The 20896-nt window shown below is 36.0% G+C and overlaps 1 protein-coding gene across 1 annotated transcript in view; it reads left to right on the forward strand.

Annotated features, from left to right (window-relative positions):
* SGCZ (sarcoglycan zeta) overlaps positions 1-20896 on the forward strand; it is a 506757-nt gene that overhangs the window by 372155 nt on the left and 113706 nt on the right. Inside the window, exon 3 of the mRNA XM_074904117.1 lies at positions 10096-10197. Coding sequence (XP_074760218.1) covers positions 10096-10197 — 102 coding nt within the window. The remainder of the gene's footprint in view (positions 1-10095; positions 10198-20896) is intronic.

Genomic DNA, 20896 nt, shown 5'->3' on the forward strand with positions numbered 1-20896 from the left:
ATTTGTTCATTTTTCCTCCAATAACAGTACGCTAGCAATCCACACAGTTTTTCATTGTTCTCTCTGAAGTCAGGCAACTACTTATTTGAAAAATAAAATACAAGGATAATGTGTGATTAAATTTTCAACACGACTAAATTATCTTCAGATAGTCGTGTCAAAATCACAACCAAGCCTCAAAGGCAGGGAAGCAGATTAAATAACCTGTGTTTATGTAGTTTATGTAGACTAAATAAACACACCCACACCAAATAAGTTATGAGTATAATTAAAAAAAAATAAGTCCTACTAAAATAGTGTTATTAGTCCAGTTACAGTAATACTAACACTTATCACCTAAACCATGCAATTATTACAGCTTTCTCCCAATAATAATAGAATTAAAAGCAATATACACAATCTTCTGCTATCCAGTCCTTTCTCTGGTGTTAGGTTCACCTTTCTGTGTACGGTTACATGAGCCATTATCATGTTTGTCCAGGAGCAGTATGGAGTTGATGGGTGGGGGTGTTCTTCCACCTTGCTCTTGGGTCCCCTTTCAGTTATTTTTACATTTGCTGACATAATTGCATTGCTTGATGTACTTACATTTATTTATTTATTTTAGCACTCAATAAATTCCAAGTGGCGAAATATTTGTCTTCATGTAATGAAAGAAAGAAGGGGAAACTTAATGAGTACGGGAATAACCCTACTGGATTTACCACTTTTTGATGTTTACCTTTGGATGAGGGACAGACCTTCTTTACCTCATCACCTCATCTCTCTCTGTTTTCTGTTTCCAGTCTTTTTGCTTATCTTTACCTGGTTTCTGGTGTCCTGTAACTGTGACCCTACATAGACCAGAAACCCTTCACTAGCTCTTATTTAATAGTTTTGCTGGTGATTACAGAGATTAAAATTTACCATTTGCTGACTCGTTTATACTTCCGTTCCACCTGCAGGAAGTATGGAGTTGTAAGGAGTGTTCTTCATTTTCTGACTCATTAAATATTGATTGTAAGAGGCTTCACTGGGATAGAAATTGGTTTTTGTTAGTCTGATGACACATTAATCAAATAAAAGAATTCAAAAGAACATTGAATAAAATAGTAGAGCAGAGAACATGCATCCGAATAAAGAAAATTTTTAGTTTCATGTCCAAAACTTTGAGATGTTAGGTATAAGATTGCTCATTTCTAAACTATTTGGTCTAGACTTCATATCCTTCTCACCATGAAGTTTCTGTAGGAATTTCAGGTGTTCAATGGGTCTGAAAATCTTGTCTTTTTTGTTTAAATTCCTGAATGTTGGATATTTGGGTGGAAAAGAATTGCATAGTTAGGTTCTACATTTTTCCTAATTAAATATGTTTTCCGTAGTCTGTATCCCTTTAAACATTGCTGCACTGTACTCTAGTAACTTCTTCCCCAGTTTTTCCCTGATATCTACATAGTGTCAGCTATTATTTTCAGCAGATGGATTAAGGCAGATGTTTCCATCAATCCAGATTTTTGACATTCCGGTGTGTTTTCCTGGATCTTTTTCTATCATTTTACCTTTATTTTTGGCTTCAGAAATTCAGGTATATTTCCTGGTAATCCAGGAAAACAACACTGTTTTCATTGCTGATAGCACTACTGTTTTGCTGATTAAGGATACCAGTTAAACTCTGACACCAGAGTGAAAAGAGTAGGTGTATTTTACTAGTGATAACTAAATAATTTAACAGAGTAATACAGAAAACATGCAGTAAAAAAAGACAGAATAATGCACTTAAACAACTAGGAGATCATGCAGGGTAATGTATCGAATCATTACTACCTGAGAGAGAGAATAGCGATTAAGAAAGATCCCTCCCCGCTTGCATACGTTGCCATCCCCCAGCCCCGCAGTGGCTGGGCAGCCCCGGTCACAGCGAGGGTTTGCAGAGCCTGTCCTGGCAAGGGGGAAATCCTACGCGGTGCCTCCACCCGGAGGTGAGGCTGACAGAGTCGCTGTGAGCGGGTCCAGCCTTATATACCCCAAAATCAGCAAGCCAGAAGAGCGGGCACCTTTGTTTTGAGTGGAAAATTTCTGGTTTCATCCTCCTGTTGGATTCCACCCAAAGCCTGGCCAGGGCTCAGGGGGGGACACCAAGGGAGTTTCTAACAAGGCCGATACTTGGGTTCTCAGCCTTGAACAGGCTGAACAAGGGAAGTTGGAAACATTCTCTCAGCATTTCATCCTCACTGCTGATTATATTCTGTCTAAGCTGCATCTTTCCCTAACGAGTTACAGACTTTGTTAATGATTGCAGACTAAGTTAGCAGCTTCGGCTTGGGGCCTGTTTCTCACGCCTCAATGCTTCAGCACTTTTTACATCAGCAGAGGTGGTTTGTTATAACCTAGCACAATACCCACTAGCACAATGGTTATCGGTTATAAAATATACAGGATTCATCTCTAGGTCAACTCTGGCTTGAGCCTGTTGTCCAGGCCTTAGCACTTCAGTTACCCTTTTTGTTTATGCACGACTATAGCTACCTACAGTTTTTCTTTCAATTGTACATCCATAACAATGTCCGAGTACTATTTTTCTCCAGCTGGAATTATGCTGCAACTCTGTTTTATGAAATCCAGCTTTTTGTATGTGTGAACACAATACAAATAATTTCCCTTGTCGTCTTCCTTACAACCTTCTTTGTATCTCTTCCATTTTATCAAGGTAGCTGCTAATGTCTTTCATCTTCCTAATTGTCCCCATCAGTATGCCTCTGCATTATCTGCTTTTTGTGCCATCATATCTTTTCTTTTTCTGTCTTGATTTTTCACCACTGCTTTATTGCTTCAGCCACTTTTCTTCTGATACCTTACCTTTATTTTTTTTCCTTTTGCATAGCGTCTTTGTAGACTTACAGATGTTTCATTTGTGCTCTTTCATAGCACTGCAACCACATCATCCACATTCCTTTTCATGTTTAGATCTGCTATGATGCCTACAAGGCAACAGGCAGTGAATGCTTATTAATTTATAGGACATTGTGTTTAGGCACTTTGTTTAAACACTCCATATTTTTAAAAATTTTTTTTCTTTCCCCTCCATGTTTTGTTCAGCCCTCTTCAGAATGTCAGCTTTTGGAGACAGAGGCTGGGTTTAAATATATACTCAGAAAACAAGCAGAACATCACATCAGATATGTGATAGCGTATCTACAAAAGCAGAACTTTTTAAAAACTTGAATATTATTGATGATAATAATAGATTTCCTGACCTACTAACTACTTTGCTGTTCCTGCTGTAATGAAACACATATTTGGTGTATTTTATTAAGGAAAATGGGAAAAACACCATGCAAAATGAAATACAAAATGTTAATTATTCATATTTAGTCAATTCAGATTAACCAACACTTCAGTTTACTTTTCCTATGCTTGTGGATGTGAGTTCAAGTATATGATCCTAAGGAAAAAGCTTGCATTAACAGGGTCATTTGCTGCCTTTTAACTGCCCCATTTGTGAGATGCCTGGACAAATTATTGGAGGATCTAGCAGAACTGTTTTCAACTCACTTAATGAGAGTTTTACTTTCTGAACTGCTGTATCACACTGTCTTACTTCTCTCCAGACCAAGGAATTTTTAATTCTGTGATCTTAAGTAGGACTTGTAGGTGTTTTCTCCACTTCCACATCTTTCACATAGCAGTACTACCCATAGACTTGCAGGCCTTTATAATATTAACGATATGGATTTGATCCAAGTCTCATGTGACGAGGTTTTATTTGATCTACACTGAGTTGTAAGAATTAGTTACTGTCCTCCAGAAGAAATGTTCTTTCCAACTGAAATAGTTCACAGCTTGGCTTCAAACCCACCCTTTCCGTAGCTTAAAGATCTTCCAAGCCAGTACTGCGAATCCTGTCCTAGGTCTCCAGTTCTTGTCATGTATGGCACAGAGAGCTGGCTATCATGTGGATTGCTAACCTTGTTCTTGCACACTTCTTGTTTATCAACAATTTCTATAGAATTCGTTATGTAATTGTTCTTTAGAATGCTTTAGTGTTTGAATAATTAAATTTAAAAAAAAAAAAAAAAAAAGCACAGCACATTTCATTACATAGTAATATGTGTGGTCCAGGACTAGTTAGGATAGATTGTGGTTTTAACTTCTCCTGGCTTGTCACTACTACTGAGAAGTACTCATAGTTCTGTTATATGCTTTGCTAATTGTAGTTATCATAAAACATGCTGCTTTGATAGTTTATTGAGCAAAAATAGAACATGGTACACCCTCAAAGAATTTTCAACACATTGTCAAGAACTGAATCTTTTGAAAGATCATCCTCTCTGTTTAAATACAGTGTGAATTAACTTCAGACTATCTTATATACCATTTACAGGACCAGAGAACATGAATCTCTGTCCATTTATATACAGGCTAAAGCTTGAAAAAGTTCTGAATGTCAGTGTTAGTTGTTTGGCTGCCATAATTCTTTTTTTTTAATATACTCTGATTCAAATTTATACTCTCCTTATCAGAGATTTAAAATAAGTGTGTATCGTTTGGGATTTCATTGACTTTAGTGTTCAAACTCAGTAAAACTAATCCTAGGTTGCTGCAGTTACGAAACAAGCAACAGCATATAATAAATGTTTAGTTATCCTATTTTAAGGTTTTAATAGCTGCTTGTTCAAATTTCTAATGTTCATAACTGAAATGTAATGTAAGAATGCCATAAAACATTTATAGTGATGATTTTGGTTTTTAGTAATATCTGTAAGGTAGATATATTTATGGGTGTAAAGATGAGGGGTTGGGATTTCTTTGTGTCGTAAATAGGGACGAGAACAAAACTACTGAGGCAGAGACACTGTTACTTTGTTTTATCTTCTTGTATGGGAAAAAGAGAAAGTTACACATGGAATAACAATCTAAGAATAATCATAAATATTAAATATTCATAAAATAAATAGTGATACAAAGACAATCACTCACCACCTACCACAAACAGACTGATGCCCAGTCAGTCTCCAAGCAGTGGCTGCCTTGAAAGACAATTCCCATTCTCACCCCTGCTTCTTCCTCTGCCACCACTTTTTATTGCTGAGCATCATGTTACAGGTCTTGAAATATCCCTTTGGCCAGTTACGGTCAGTTGTTTTGGCTGTGTCCCTTCCCAACTCCTTGCCTATCCCCACTCTAATTACTGGGGGGCAGAGCAGGGGAAAAAGAGAAAAGCTTGATGCTGCGCAAGCACAGTTCAGCAATAAAAGTATCGGTGTGTTATGAGCACTCTGTTAGCCAAAAATCCAAAGCACAGCACCATATAGGCTGCTATGAAGAAATTTAACTCCATCCCAGCCAGCCCCATTTTGTGAATTTAGCATTTACTTACTGTTAGAAAGTACTGGAATAGTTTCATTCAAGTGTATATTTACACTTGAATAAAATCAAATCACACTAAGGATAATCTGAGTATTCATTGCCTGGAAAGCCTACAGTAATTTAGACAGTTTATTTGGAAAATTAGCAGAAGGAATGCCTAATATGAATTAAACTAAAAATATTACATCAAAATCACATCCACAGGAAGATGCAAGTATGTTTTAAGACAGACTACTTCTGTGGTTCTGTTTTAAATTATATTAATTTTCATTTTTTGGGGGGAGTCCCAAACTTAAACTGATCTTCATGGTCATAAGTGCATTAAATGAACCAAGAAGACTGGACCTTCCTCTGATTAAACTTTTCAATCCTAATAACTTTTTAACCAAGTATACATTACTTCTGAAAACCCAATGAAACAAGAAACTTCTTATTCCAACCTCTCCTTAAACTGGAGGGGGAGTTATTTATGCAGAAAACGTACGGAACAGTCATTCTTTGAATGGGGAGAACCTCGTTAAGCACATTGTAGTATATGTTTGACTAATTTTTTTTTTAGTTTACTATTCAGTTTTATTTTGTATTAGTCATTACACACTTCAGGAATTTACTTTCTGGAAGTTCATTGCATTTATCAAACAATTAAGGTCACAGCACCCTATTTCAGTTTTAGATCTTGTAACACCATTTGTGGCTTATGCTCCAGAATGTAGTGTCTACATTCTCGCATTGAATAATGTAATTTTGCTGAAATTAGAGTGCTCTGTCTGTCCAAAGTCTGTCTGCATTCAAACTGTTGGACTTTATTATGTGGGTAGCTCACTGCTGAAGAACTAAAGAATGAGGGCTTAGAAATATCACTGTAAAGAGAAAGCCTATATGGATGCGTTAGGCTCTATTGTTTGTTTCTGAGACTCTGGCATTTTAAACTTTCTATGCAAATTAACTTCCCACTAATGAAAATAAGCAGAGAAAATATGATAAGTATCAAAAATTAGTGGACAAATTAATTTCTGTGCTTCGGTTCCATTTCAGTAGTGTATAAACAGTATCACATGATACAAAGACACTGAAAGTATTTTGAAAATTAATTAACAGTCACAAAGAACTGTGTAACTTCAGTAATAAACACTTACAAGAATGGAAGCCAAGAGGGAAACTGACAGAAGTGTCATCAAAGCAGGGTTTTAACAGGCTACAGTAAATGCAGAGCAAAGAAAATAATGAGGTGAAATCAAAATAGTGAGTAGCTGCCAATTAAGAATAGTGCCAACCTTGTGTGGAATTAGCTGGGATTTAGGAGTGTAAATATTGCATATAATTATGCACTTTATCATACACAGACATGCAAGATCAAACAGATGGAGGTTTCCTAGGCAACCCTTATTTCAACATTTTCAGCTTTCTGGAAATTTGACTTTGTATTTTTTCTTTTTTTTTTTTTCCCGGTTTTATTGTGAATAGTATTATTTTGTGCCTGTCAGTTATAAATATTCCACAGAAGCAGATAAAACAACATATTGAATTTGCATTTTCAATTAGAAAATGTGTTTATATCCAAGTTAATAAATAGGTACCTAATTCTTGTTGAATATTTATTCACTGCCAAAATCAGCATGGCCTTTTCTCAGGTAATTCTTTCCTATGATTAATTTATGTGCCATTACTATAGCATATATAGAAAATGGGATTGCTGAAACTGAGAATCAATGGGTATTAGTGCAGATTTCACATTGAAAATAAAAGTTTAATTTCTTTATCTTACTTTCTTTTCAAAAATAGGCACCACTGCCTGTTTTGCCAATTATCAGGCCCAGCACAAAGGACACAGCCAGCATGAAGATGAACCAATAACCAAACTGTATTTGATACAGAAGGGTCAGCACATGGGTGAGCGCTGGGGGCACAAACAAGTCAGTCAGGTTATACATAATGGACATCAATCCCACTGACCCCAACAACGACACCACACGACCAACGGTGGGTGGGATAAAGGGTGACATGCAGTCTCCCATAGAAGGGACGGGAGACAACCGAGTCAACCAGCCAAACACATCAGACCAAGGAAGCCACACACTGAATCTCTGCACAGCCCGCGTTTACCAAAGCCAGAGCTGAGTGGAGCCCAGTCCCAGGGAGGCGGGAGGTCCTTCCCCAGCAGGGAACTCTGCACAGGGCATCCCCCTCACACACAGACACTGCCCCTCCTGCCAGGGGTCCCAGCTGTTCTCCCTACGTGGGACACCTGACCCTTGGTTACTTCATGCGGGACCCCTGGGGCTCCTTTACCCCATGGCTCTGTCTGCCAGGCCGCCCCACCCTGGAGGGAAGCCTAAAGGGAAACTCACCCCCCTTGGGAAGGGCTGTGGGAATCACCCACATGTCAGCCTTAACTTGGGGCTTGGGGTTGAAACCCCAGCATTTCACTGCCTCATGTTGCATTCTTTGTTAGAAAGTCTAGAAATGCCTGAGGTTTTATATGTGTAATGATTAGTAGATAAATTTCATGTCTTGATTTCAGATAATTATTTTAAAATATAGCACCACTTCTTTAAGAAGCATTATTTAATAATTCAGCTGTAATAGTGTACTGGTTTTGGCTGGGATAGAGTTAATTTTTTTTTTTTTTTGTGGTATGGGACTATGTTCCAAATTTGTGCTGAAAACAATGTTGATAGTACAGGGAGGTTTTAGTCACTGCTGAGCAGTGCTCACACAGAGTCAAGGCCTTTTCTGCTTCTCTCACCAGTCCACTACCAAGTGGGCTGAGGGTGCACAAGAAGTTGAGAGGGGACACAGCTGGGACAGCTGACCCCAACTGAGCACAGGGGTATTCCACACCGTATGACATCATGCTCAGTATATAAAGTTGGGGGAAGAAGACGGAAGGTGGGTATGTTCAGAGTTATGACATTTGTCTTCCCAAGTGCCCATTATGTGTGATGGAGCCTTGCTTTCCTGGAGGTGAACACCTGCCTGCCGATGGAAGTGGGGAGTGAATTCCTCATTTTGCTTTGCTGGCGTGCACAGCTTTTGTTTTACCTGCTAAGCTGTCTTTATCTCAAGCCACGAGTTTCCTCATTTTCACTCTTCTGATTCTCTCCCTCATCCCACCAGGAGGGGGAATGAGCGAGCAGCTGTGTAGTGCTCAGTTGCCTCCCAGAGTTAAACCAAAACACATAGTTTGAATGCAAATAATTCTAACAAAAAGGCAGTTCTTGGCTTTATGTAATAATTTACAAGTTTTGCTTAACATTATATGGACTATTACAGAGTCTGTAAGTTTGTGCCATACTACTTTAACAAGTATATTCTATACTATAGATAGCCTTTAGCCGTAGCTTTTGTTATTCCATGTTTTCTCTGCTTTGGAAAGCATTTATATTTATTTTTTTGACTCTGGTAGTTTTTGGTTTTGTAGTCATAGGCATTTAGACTTCTAATCCTATAACTGACATGTGAAGGCATGATTCCCAACGGCATGTTCTTTGCAAATCTGTCATGGTGTGGAAAGCTATCGATCACTATATCCTTGTGTTTGGGAAATGATATCAGTTGAATTACATTGTATAAAATCGAATTCTTTTAGCTGTCTTAAAGAATTAGGATTCTCACAGTTGCTTCAGATGTGGATGCAGTGGTGTCAAATATTAAATATCTGCCATATTGGCATCATTGTTTATTTTTACAAAGGAAATAGCTATAGAGGTATTGTGGTTACACTATCTTTAGATGAGTATAACGTTTAATTCAGTGTCACAGTTCAGCCAACAGAGCAGAAATGCGAGTTCTCCCTGTTCTGCTACACTAGAATCAGCAATGGCTTCAAAACATTTAATCACCAATTAGGTTAAATTTGCTAATTTTGCACTTAAATGGATCAAGTTAAATTCCACTGGCTGTTCGGTGAAGGATTAACTTCTGTCAGGAATACAGTAACAAGCATCCAGGGATAAAAAGTCAGTGTGATAAATGATTCTGTCTCTTAAGTATGAAGCAGGTTTCGTTGTTTTTCTTGTAAAAATACAGCTGAAGCCTTCTTATGCCACTTTTCTATGCTTATATTTTATTAAACATTGAATCATTTGGTTTGCTTGTTTCATCCAGATTTTTACAATGACCCCTTTTCTGTTTGTATTCACATAAACTAAAACAAACAGAAATAACCCTCAACATTTCTGAAGTTCTTTTCACCAGAAACACGCTTTTAGTAGTGATGAGCAATTACTAATTAAAAAACCCTTTTTCCTTCTTCTTATATGATATTCTCCTATGTATTTTAATTGTTGGGAAAAGCAAAACCAGCTGATTCAAGACATAACAATGACATAGTCTTTTTTTCTAATATTTCACTACATAAAAATACCAGATTGCTTTACCAAATGTTACATACATATTTTAGGGATAATTAATTAATTGTTTGACTTGGAAGTTGTACTTGAAGATCTAACTTCACCTCTACAGTGAAGGAAAAATTGTTATTTACATACCTACCCCTGCGTTAGGTGTAGCCAATGAATACTATTGGCAGTTCATCATCAAGCTGCACAGTTAAATACCTCAATTCTAGGTGAAGCTTTGTCTATAAATCCTCCCATCTAGCTCTTGTCTAAGATCATCAGGAGATTTGGGGACAGTAGGACAGCACTCATTATTTTTAGGTATTAGGCCAGCTACTGTGTTCTTTTCATCTTGTTCTGGATAAGGTTATTTCCTAAAGTGAAAATATATATATATTATTGATTGTAGGATGGAATGGGAAATTTGAGAGTCACTAAAAAAGGAATACGACTTGAAGGAATATCTGAATTTCTACTTCCACTATACGTGAAAGAAATCCATTCCCGAAAGGTAGGTGGTTTTCATCTTGTTTTCTTAATTTACAGCTGATGTAAATTATTCTCTTCAGTCTCAAACTGCAAAGTTTCGTTCTTACACCGTTCAAGTTAGCAATCAGTAGAGGTTTGTTTTGAGAATACCTTAACAGTGAAAACTTCCTTCATGTCAAAAATGATTTTTTTTTTTTTCCTGAAACCTTGCTTGCCACTTAAAAGAAATGTCTTTTCCTAAAGAAAGGAGATTCAAAGCATTTATATTTACACTTCAAATGACCTCAGCACTGGGAATGAAATATTTGACTCTCCATTTGATGTGAACTCCAGAAAAACAAGATTGGTGATATGTGCAAAATGCAGTGAAATAAGGAATGGGTTTGTATATGCTTAAATTCTTTTTGGTATTAACTAATGTGATTTTTTTTTCTTTCTTCTTTCTTTTTTTTTTTTTTTTTTCCTCAGTACAAGCAATCTTGCTAAACTGAATAATGTCTATACGATTTAATTTTTCAAAGCAAAGCATTTTTAATATCACTTAAATGTAATTGTTTTATCATGTAGGAGCAGGTTGTTGCAGAGGAAAAAAGAAAATCAAGATATTATGTATTCAGAAATTCAGTGTAGCTCATCTGAACTCATTCATTTTGATTCAGACATGTTGTTTATATTAACATCATTGATGAATTTTAAAAATTATTTTGAAATACTAAAAATCTCTTAAGTTCTTTTTACCATGCAAGTGATGACCTATGATCAGAGAGAAATGTTACGGTGGTTTTCAGTCAACCATCTGTGAAGAATTTTAATATGCATACTGCAAAAGTTGACAGGAATGAAAAGTATGTTTACTCTAAATGCCTCTGTGGAAAATTCTGTCTGTTGAAATCTGTCTCCCATGTATATAGCAAAAGTACTAAGTACATTCATAAATGAGATCATGACAGTTTCCCATTTTTCTTAATTTGTTCACTCTTGTGTTAATAATTATGTGAGGTAGTCTTTTTGTCCTCTTTTTCTGTAAAACTAAGATTTTTTTCAACATTTAACAGAGTAGCAATATTGTCCTAGGTAATAAAAAACTCTGTAATATTTAACTATATTCCCCAACAATGTCGAATTTTAATCACTACATTGAACAGATTTTTACTTTTCAACTCACTAGACGTATAATTTGTTACAAAATCTTGTTCATAATCTTTCTTTTATAGTAGTAGCCGAAAATGTTAATAAATAGCTAAGATAAATCTATAATCAAGCATTCAGTTATGAATTACTTCTAAATAAAGGCAAATATCATAGCTTTGATATCGATCAGAAGTTTGCGGGGGGAAACAACCCGATAGTCAACGTATATGTACATAAAAGACCATTTAAGTACCAAACACTGCTACCAAGAATGAATCGATAAGGCCAGATTCTGCCTTCTAAAATTGGAAAGGCATCTACAAAAGGGAATTTTGACTGTGGGTTTATTTTTTCGTATAACCACCTTGCCATGGAAAGGTGTGGGCACCTCTAAAGTAGTTTCTGTAAATTTCTAATATTTAACTAGAATATTTTGTCTTTTATCTATATATAAATATTTTAAGTGTTCTGTTAGACCTTAATATCTAGGACAACCCCTACATTTAAAATCATGCCTAAAGCATGTACCTCTTTAGTATGAATATTCCAATAAGTAGACTTTATGAAACTGGTGTGAAATTTGCAGGCTGTATAATCTTTCAAGGAGCATACTTTTTCTTAGAAGTTTCAGAATATTAGTCACGGTCTGTGCATTTTTTCTCAGTTCTCTTCTGTGGATGGATGGTGTCTATTGTTCCGTGTCCTGCTACTGTGTCTGAGAGTTATGATTTGGGATATTTGCTGGCACAGGTCTTCATATTGCAGAACACTGGTTCTGTTAAAGTAAACATGGAAAGTTTTGTTTCAAGTGAGAGTAATGAGAAACTCAAGTAGGGTCCTAATTTCACTCAAAGATGCTAACAAATCTCAGGAAAAAAATGCACACAAGTGTAACTACTGTAAAGGAACAGGATGCAAACTCTACCAGTAGCCTAATACAAGGTCATACTAGTCCTGTGAGACTCCTGAAATACAGATGGACCTGTCAGTAAGTGCACTAAACCCATCAGAAGAGATAGAGTTAGTCATTAACTGGACAAAGTATTTCAACTAAAGTATTTTTGGTGTTGCGGGTCTACTTATATCTACTAACGTTAAAACACTAGATAAAAAAGTGGTATGTATATGGACTTGGTTCTCATCTAGCAGCGTTTGTGAACTATGTTCACATTCCAGTTTCTTGCCAAGTTGCTCAGTGGTTGTTGTGCTAAAATTTCAGTAATTTGTGGTGTATGCAAATGTGAATGTCATGAGGGAATGATGGAAAAACTGTCTGGAGCTGTATTAAGCTTTACGGCCTGATGTCTTTGCATGGTGTTTCCGCAGGTGCGCGGCATCTACATGTGACATTAGCTCTTTTTGTCATTTACAGAATGGACCTCAGTGCTGTAGAAATCTAAGAGTGAGCCAGGTTGTCTGAGCTCTCGTTAGAGCCAGTGGAGACCTGTTCAATGCAGACAGTAGATTCTGAAGAGCTACCCTGCTTACCAGCCATTAGCGTTCACTTTGGGTGATAGAAAGGGGAATGCTTTTCCCTGCCTCTTCTGTGGAAGCAGTAATGATTTAAGTTTGATGATACAGGAGTTAAAACGTACCCTGGAATCAAAAACTCATTTGAAACCGACGTTTTTGCAGTCTTTTACATGCATATGTTTCTTATTTATTTTCTAAAAGGAGAGCTTACTCTTTAAGCAAACTTACTCTTTTCCTCCAGAAGAAAATTGAACACATGTTAAAGTGACATCGTTGAATTAATTCTTGATATTACTTGTAGCATATTAATAATAATAAACCTGTGGAATGGGTGTATTTCCTCTGCGCTGGTGACACGGTTTGTAGAATGGCCTCTGGGAGGCCTCCCTGTAAGGCACTCAGCCTGCAGGTCAAGGTATCGCTGCTTTTCCGTTAGTCAGCACAGAGCAGAGTTAGGTGGGAGGACTAACGGTATTAGTAACAGGGGACAGCAGCAGGTGTGCTCTATTACAGCCACGAGGCATGAGTGGAGTCCTTATGCGTATGCTGGAGCTATCTTTTAGTTAGGTAGATCTGGAGCTGATAAAGAAGTTCACTGATCGCACAGGATTCACCTCTGAGTCTGATAGTGAACCACTTCTGATAACAGTCTCAGAGAGTCTGTTGAGTAACTAGGCTAAACTCTGCTGGAGCAATTCAATTGTGAAGTGTGGCTACGTTTGCTATTTCACGTATGCTTACAGATGCTGAAACCACCACTTTTACCTGCAGCATACCCGGATCCCCAAATAAGATAATTTATTCAAGGTTAAATGCAGACCTTAAGCTGCCTTTATCAAAAGAGATGGATTGAAGTTTGTATAAAGGTTGAAAAATTGCCTTTTATCTTGTGATTGCTTCATTAAACCCCTGCATATTAAAAGTAAATACTAAAATATGTTAAGTCAGAGAACAAATGCATGAATTCTTAAAAACAAACAAACAAAAACCCCTTCTAGTGGTATTTTCTTCTGTCAATATTCAATTTTCTATCAAAAAGTAGCAATGAAAAATCTAGGTCTTGGGTAAACTGAGTATTCATTCCCGTTTTGCCTGTAAAAAATGTGTAAATAAGGCTGCCCAGAGAGTGCTGTTTCACTAACCTTGCTCCTCTTGCTTTGTCCTTTCTACTGTCCAATTAGTGGTGTCCGCAGAACCACATGTTCCTACCCAAAATTGCATGGTTGCACAAACAAAAAAAAAACTTCTGTATTTTCAACAAATGACTTAACTGCATATCAGAATTTGAACTGATACATCAGAGCCTGAGCAGATAAGGGCTTATTTGTTCCTGAATTGACATCTTTATATCCCTGAAACAAAGGGTACACATACTCTATGAGTTGAATTTTACTGAGAATTTAATTTTGACTATGTCTGGTCTAATTGTATACTTTAGCTCAAAATGCTAACCTGAAACCAGTAAATTTCATCTAGACAATGTTTTATTTGCCATGTTTATATCATTCGCATTGATACGATGCAACGAAACAACGCAAACTACATTATTTGTAGTGTAACGTTAATAAGATGTATGAAATCAAATACATATTAAAATAATCTGAATGATTACAGTAGTTCAGTTCTTCTGAATTAAATTTCTTTATCACCCTACTACTGCATCCGTACTACTGCGTATGTGAATGGAATCAATCAAGGTACAGTTTTCTTAGTTTGTAATATAAAAATAAAAAGAGTTCATGGTGTTTTCTTGCGAATATATTCTTGGCTGTATTGATCGTTTTCGTTCACACATACAACACTTAAGGGCTGAAGGAAATAAAGTTTTCACTTTGTTAAGTGGTTTCCATTGAAGATAAGTAACTCATTGTCCCTTAAACTAGGGGGAATTGCAATGTTTTTTCTGTACAATTGACAAGGTTAAGAGTGTATGCTCTGAACTTAGAGAGCGTGCGTTTCCCAGAGATATCCTAGAGAACACAAAATTTAATGCTTTAGTTAGAAGTCATTAGAAAAAGGTCTAGAAAACAAGAAGCACTGAATGCATATAAACTTGTAACTGAACACAGGAAACTGAAAATTCTCTATCTTGTATTTTGAAATATACAGTTGTATGAGAACTAAGAAATTGTAGGTATTTCAAAGCAGAACTTCTTCCAGGTATTTCTTTCCAGTTTTTCACTCTGGAGACTGAATATCTGAATAAATATTAAGAAAGTTTTATTTTACTTTGTTTTATTTCCAAACCTGAATCAATTTTGGCAAAAACAATTTTACAATTATTTCTTCACTGTCTCTCTAAGTGTGTATAATTATAAACATAGAATTAACCTTTGTCAATTCCACTGAGCACACTGCACACGTTTGGGTTTATATTTGGGCCTTAGATGCCTTTCTGAGAACCACAGATTCTTTTTCTGAGAGAATGCCTTTGTTAAGCTTCTCTCTGTGACAGGGTTATAAAGAATCAACATAGGAAAACACATCAAAAGCCTTTCTGAAGTTGAGGAAGGACAATCGCTGCTCTTGTCCATTGAGCCAGTCTTCTCATTATAAAAGCACCAAATCAGGTGCCCTTACTCAACCCATGATCATTTTTATCCAATTGCCTTCTTTTCCTTCATCTACTTCGCAGTGATTTTCAGAGGGAATCCCTCCATAATCTTCCTAGGAACTGAACTGAGACTGACTGGGCTGTAGTTTCCAAAGTCTTATCTTCTTGCAAGATGTTCAGAATCTCTTGCAAGGTCCTGCAAGTCTTTGTTGATTCTGGGAACTTGTTCCCCCACCCTCTCCTGAAACTTATTCTTCTAAAAGTTCAAGGTCAAGATGTTTGCTATATTCACTCTCTTTTCTGCTTGAGAGTCCTGCAGTCCTACGACTACTGAGGTATATAGGTATCAGAGAAACTCCAACTGGGAGATCTCATTGCTCACCTTTTTTGTACTATCCGAAAAATCACAAAGGCGCCTAAGATTCTGCCACTTTTATTGCTCAGTGTGAAGTGCAATGCTTGTTCCTGCACCTACATGTCACAATCCTCTCAGATAAAATCTGAAATGCTCCCCAGTTAATTTTTTCTGATCCCTACTCTTCAGCCTTGCCCTTGGGACCACTCACCTGTCACTGAGAATAAAGTTGTTATTATGGCATAAAGGACACCCTAAGTCATTTTGGCTCTCAGCATGATGTAGTTCCAATGTATTGAAAGCTCAGTGTCACTTTATTGGCTATGAACAAGATATAAGGTTTTCCTAATCACAAGCTTTGCCATGGGACAAGTCACTCTTTGTTGGTGGTCTCTGTAGGGGCTGCCACTCTCAAATTGAGTTGGCTGTGCTTGCTTTTCACTGGCAGCTGATAAGAATTTCATGATTCTTGATTTTGCCCTTGATTAGCTGTACTTCACTGAAACCTGTCTGGGAGTCATCCAACTGAACAACTCTATCTTCTGAACACATCATTTTTTTCATTTCAACCTGTACTCTTATTATTACTCTAACTTATTTTTCGGCCAAGGAGGATCTCTGCTTTTTATACTGAAAATTCTGAGTTAATATTACCCAAACCTTTTACTTTGGTTGATTACAGCTCATGAATAAAGTCATGAGTGGCCCACATCCACCCAATTTTACACCAGCTTGAGGAACTAAATTTGATTTGAGAACACTTGTTCAGAAGGATGTGGGAAAGTTAATGAAGTAGAAAAGGTTGCTCTGGGCTTTGTTGTTGGTTTTGGTATCATTGAATTTTCAGTTTTCCAAGTACTTCATTCATGTAATAGTTCTGTTTACCAATGGGGCAAATTTCAATGAAGCCATGTGATATTTCAGTTTGATGTTCATCATGTCTTGTGTCTGACCCTAATACTCATTCAAAGTCAATTTGGTTTGAGCTGGTTTAACCTCTTAAAATGAAGAATGACCATTTTTTTTCCTGAATAACTTTAAAATTATGTAGTTAGAATTTACAGAGGCTAAGCAATTACCTAAAGAAATCCTTTATGTTTAAAATTAAGAAAAATTAGTAATATTTCCATGGAAAATCTGGTCCAAAACAGGAATGTAAAAGCAGATGACATACAAGTGATTTTAAAAGGAGAAAAATTTCTGGTTTCCTTTTTTTTTCTTCATGCAGAAACCTGCTCTTGTTTCTTCATGGAGAACATTTATCCTTTGCATCCCATTTTATAAATTTAAGAGAGAGCTTAATTTTTGCTCCTCTATATGGATGCACAGATAAAACTGAGGTGAAAAAAAAAAAATGGGAGTTGTTGGGGGGGAAGATATCCATGTAAACCATTAAGTACAAAGTTCATAGCATAATTTTATCTCCCCAAAATACTGCTAGTTTGTTAGCCCTGGCTTGAGGGCTGCTGAGATAATTTGAAATGTATTTCTAACGAGTCGGGCAGTGCAATGCCTTCCCTTGTAGGCCTTTGGTAGGCAGAGAAAAATTAAAAAAAAAAAACATTGTAAACAGCATGTTTAAGTTAGAAGGAGATCTACTTCATAACCAAACTCGATGGAAAAAAAAAGTATTCATGTAGCAAAGTTATAACAGAAAAGAATATTGATGTAGTATGTGGTTGGGAGTTGTCAGCATGGATTTCTGAAGGAGAGATCGTGCCTGAGCAACCCGACAGCCATCTACAACAAAGTGTAGATGGTGGATAAAGACAGCTAATATTGTTAATCTTGCCTTTAACAAGGCTTTTGACCCAGTCTCCCATCACATGCTCTTAGACAAACTGATGATGCACACGTCAGGAAAGGACAGTGAGGTGGGCTGAAAACTGGCTGAACTGCTGGGCTTAAAGGGCGGTGACCTCTGGCACGTAGCTCAGCTGAAGGACAGACGCTGCTGGTAGAGTCATGCAGTCTGAACTGAGGACAAGATTATTTAATTTCTTCATTAATGACCTGGACCTTCACGGTACACTCTCAGTAAGTTTGCATATTATACAAAACTAGGTGGAGGAGTGTACAAACAAGTAATTTCTAGAAGCAAAAGAGAACAAGAAAAATGATGAAAGCTATGCAGTTTTAACTGTGCAGAGTTTTAATTCTTTCCAACTCGTTAATAACATTAATTTTTCTTGTTTCATATCAGATAAATCTCAAAATTATCAAGGGTAATAAATCATAACTTCAAAGATAACGCTTTGAAAATTAATATAAGAAAGATTTTCAAGGTATTCATTCTGAAATAGAAGTTGGTGTCCTAAAGTTTGAATGTGTAATTTCTAGAAGCACAACTTGATTTAAAAAACTAGTTTTACCCATTAGATACAAAAAATATTCTTACCTTGAAATGAAACAAAATTATTACAGTCCTCTTTTACTTGGTCAGCTTTGCATTCAGTATACTTTGTGTTTTACATGACGTTTCTCACTTTAAAAATAATTTTAAATTATATTACGTAATGTAGATAAACCATTCATAATCTGCAAAAATAAATATCAATAAAGTTCAAACCCAAAATCTGCTTGTTAGGCTAAAGGAGATGTGAGTGGTCAAATAGAACTTCAGAAGCAATTTTTCTTTTAATGACATTTGCAGTAAAGTTATAGAAGCTTACTTCCAGAATCTGATGAGACAGTTTAGAAAAAATAATTCTTCTACGTATTTATGTAATTTACCAGACCTGGATTAGACTAAGGGCTGAAGGTTTTTTCCTGTTATTGTTCTTAGCATTTCTGTACTGTATCAGGACAAAAAAAAATTCTAATCAGGGAAAGAAAATTGCATTCTAACTGTTGAGAAACACCATATTTTTGGGGACACTGCACACAGTTTGCTGTCTTACATGATAATATAGAAAATTAATTTATATTCTAAAGTATAAGATGAAAAAATAAGAATGACTCTTACCTTGACTCCCTGGCTTGAAATTCACAGGATAAGATATAGTGCAATCATCACATCTGTTTTGACAGTCCCTGATTGGGACAGCATTGCTCTCTTAAGGGGACAAATCGCTTGTTCTTTCACAGCCTCTGATAGCTGACTGCCGCAAAAAAATATCGTAAAGATTGCATTTATAATACTGTCCATCTTCTGCTTGAAATGAACATTGTATTTCTTGCTATTAAGTAAGAAACAAGTTGGATTTTACCGATTCATATGAATGCTGAACATTCATTTTTCTTTTTTTTTTTATATAGGAGCGTTCATATGCAACTTGCATATTTATGCGTATCACTTTAAAATTACTGGTCAGTCTTAAGAACTGAAGCCTTTTATTCCAGATAGCAAGCATGTTTTCTGAGTTTATATTATGCAGCCTTTTGTCATAAGAAATATATCATTCTATAAACCTTTAGTTTCAGAACCAACTTGTCACCAGCAATTCAATTTGTTGCTTTGAAAACGATTTAACAGAGTATTTTTTTTGTTTAATTTTTTGCTTTTACTTAAAGGAGGTTCCCATCCATCTAATACTGTGACTTAAACTTCAATCTCTTTTATATATTCTGAAATCCCTCCCTCAATGACTTTAAAATTTCATTTTTTTTGTGCTGCCACATCAATTTCTCAGGAAACCTGCTGAACGTCCATCAGTTTTAGGAAGCAATGTGGCAGCAACATTACGTGTAATGAGGAAGTATCAAGTTAAAATACAAGCGTTATAATAAAGTAGCACGAATTACTAAAATATTTGTAGGCACAACAAATAATGTATTTTAGAATAAAAACTATCCTTTTCCTTTTTGCTTTTTAGGCTGTGCAAGAAACACATCGGTTACATTTTTTGCTTATATATCTTCAATATGTGGTTAATTCAATCCCTCCATAAAAATCATTCTCCTTTTTAGATGCAAAATAACTAAGTGCTACGTTTCATCATTTTACAGATTATGCTCTTGAATCTTTGCTAACATTGTTACTTCAAAGCAGTTTCAAATTTATTATTTGAGGAAATAAAATGGAAGCATTGATTATTCCATAACAAGGACCATATTTTGACACTGACCTGCATCCAAGAGTGATAAGTAACACTAACATTAGTTGAAAGCCTTGCTGACTTGGAGAACATCCTAATAACATAAAATAATTGCACAAAGCCAATTTATATTCTTTTCATCACCAAGTGTATTAGTGACTTCCTTTGAACTCATTTTATTAAAAGATATTAAAATTTCAAATAAAAAATCACCTGAAAATTGTAACTTCTAGTTTTTAACAAGTAGCCTGAAATATTGAGTTTGATCAAATTAACGTATTCTATGCTTTCTTCCTCTTTCTAACTTTGGATGTAATTATACTGTCCTTTCTCAAGTGTAATTTCTGGTGGGTTTTGTAGATAAGCATTGACATTTTCCATATTCCAGGTTTTTTTAATGAAATTTTTGTATGATTTGTACATTAGTAAAATATATGCTTTTGATATCAACATACTCTACTCATTTGCAGGTGACCAAAATGTTCAGTTGTTCCCATTTGTTACATCATAAGATATTATCAAAAGCTGTTTCAAAAAAACTCTATGGTCTGCTTGAAAGTATCCAGAGCTTCCTCTATGTAAGGATCTGTCCCAACTATATTCCAGTTAATATCCTGATGGGTTATCTCCTTTTACCAAATGCATCCATGATGTAAAGTAGTTCTTCAACCGAAGCAAGCATCCAGTGTCTCTTGTGTTCTTGAAAAAAATAGTTCCTAGATTTTTTTTAAGGGCTGACCAAGTTGATTTATCTTTTTTTGTTGTTGTTTTTGTACATCTTCTTTGTTATAGCTGTGTAAGGCTGCCTACTCGATATCTGGAATAAACATCATTCTGTGCAGTCCTCTTTGTAATAACCTTGGGCCTACATCTGCTCTAGAAATGTGAGCATAGTGTTGTCTATGTTACGTTTTAAAACTCTGCTATTGCAGCAATATGCACTCTAACCTGCAGACAGAAGAACTATTTCTATATTTAGTTAGATTTTCAACGCTCAGTCTTGATCAGGCTCTGATGATTTACTATGAGGGTTTTTTAAAAAAAGCTTAGAATTGAACTTCAGAAAATTAAGGTGGTAACTAAGTAAGTTTTTCAAGGAGAAATCTCCAAGCCATATAAAAACTTTAAATTAAAAAATAAAACCTTAAAATAGTAAACTAGTGCATTGCTG

This window comes from Athene noctua, chromosome 4 (genome assembly GCF_965140245.1).
Source record: "Athene noctua chromosome 4, bAthNoc1.hap1.1, whole genome shotgun sequence".
In the NCBI taxonomy this organism is placed as follows: domain Eukaryota; kingdom Metazoa; phylum Chordata; class Aves; order Strigiformes; family Strigidae; genus Athene; species Athene noctua.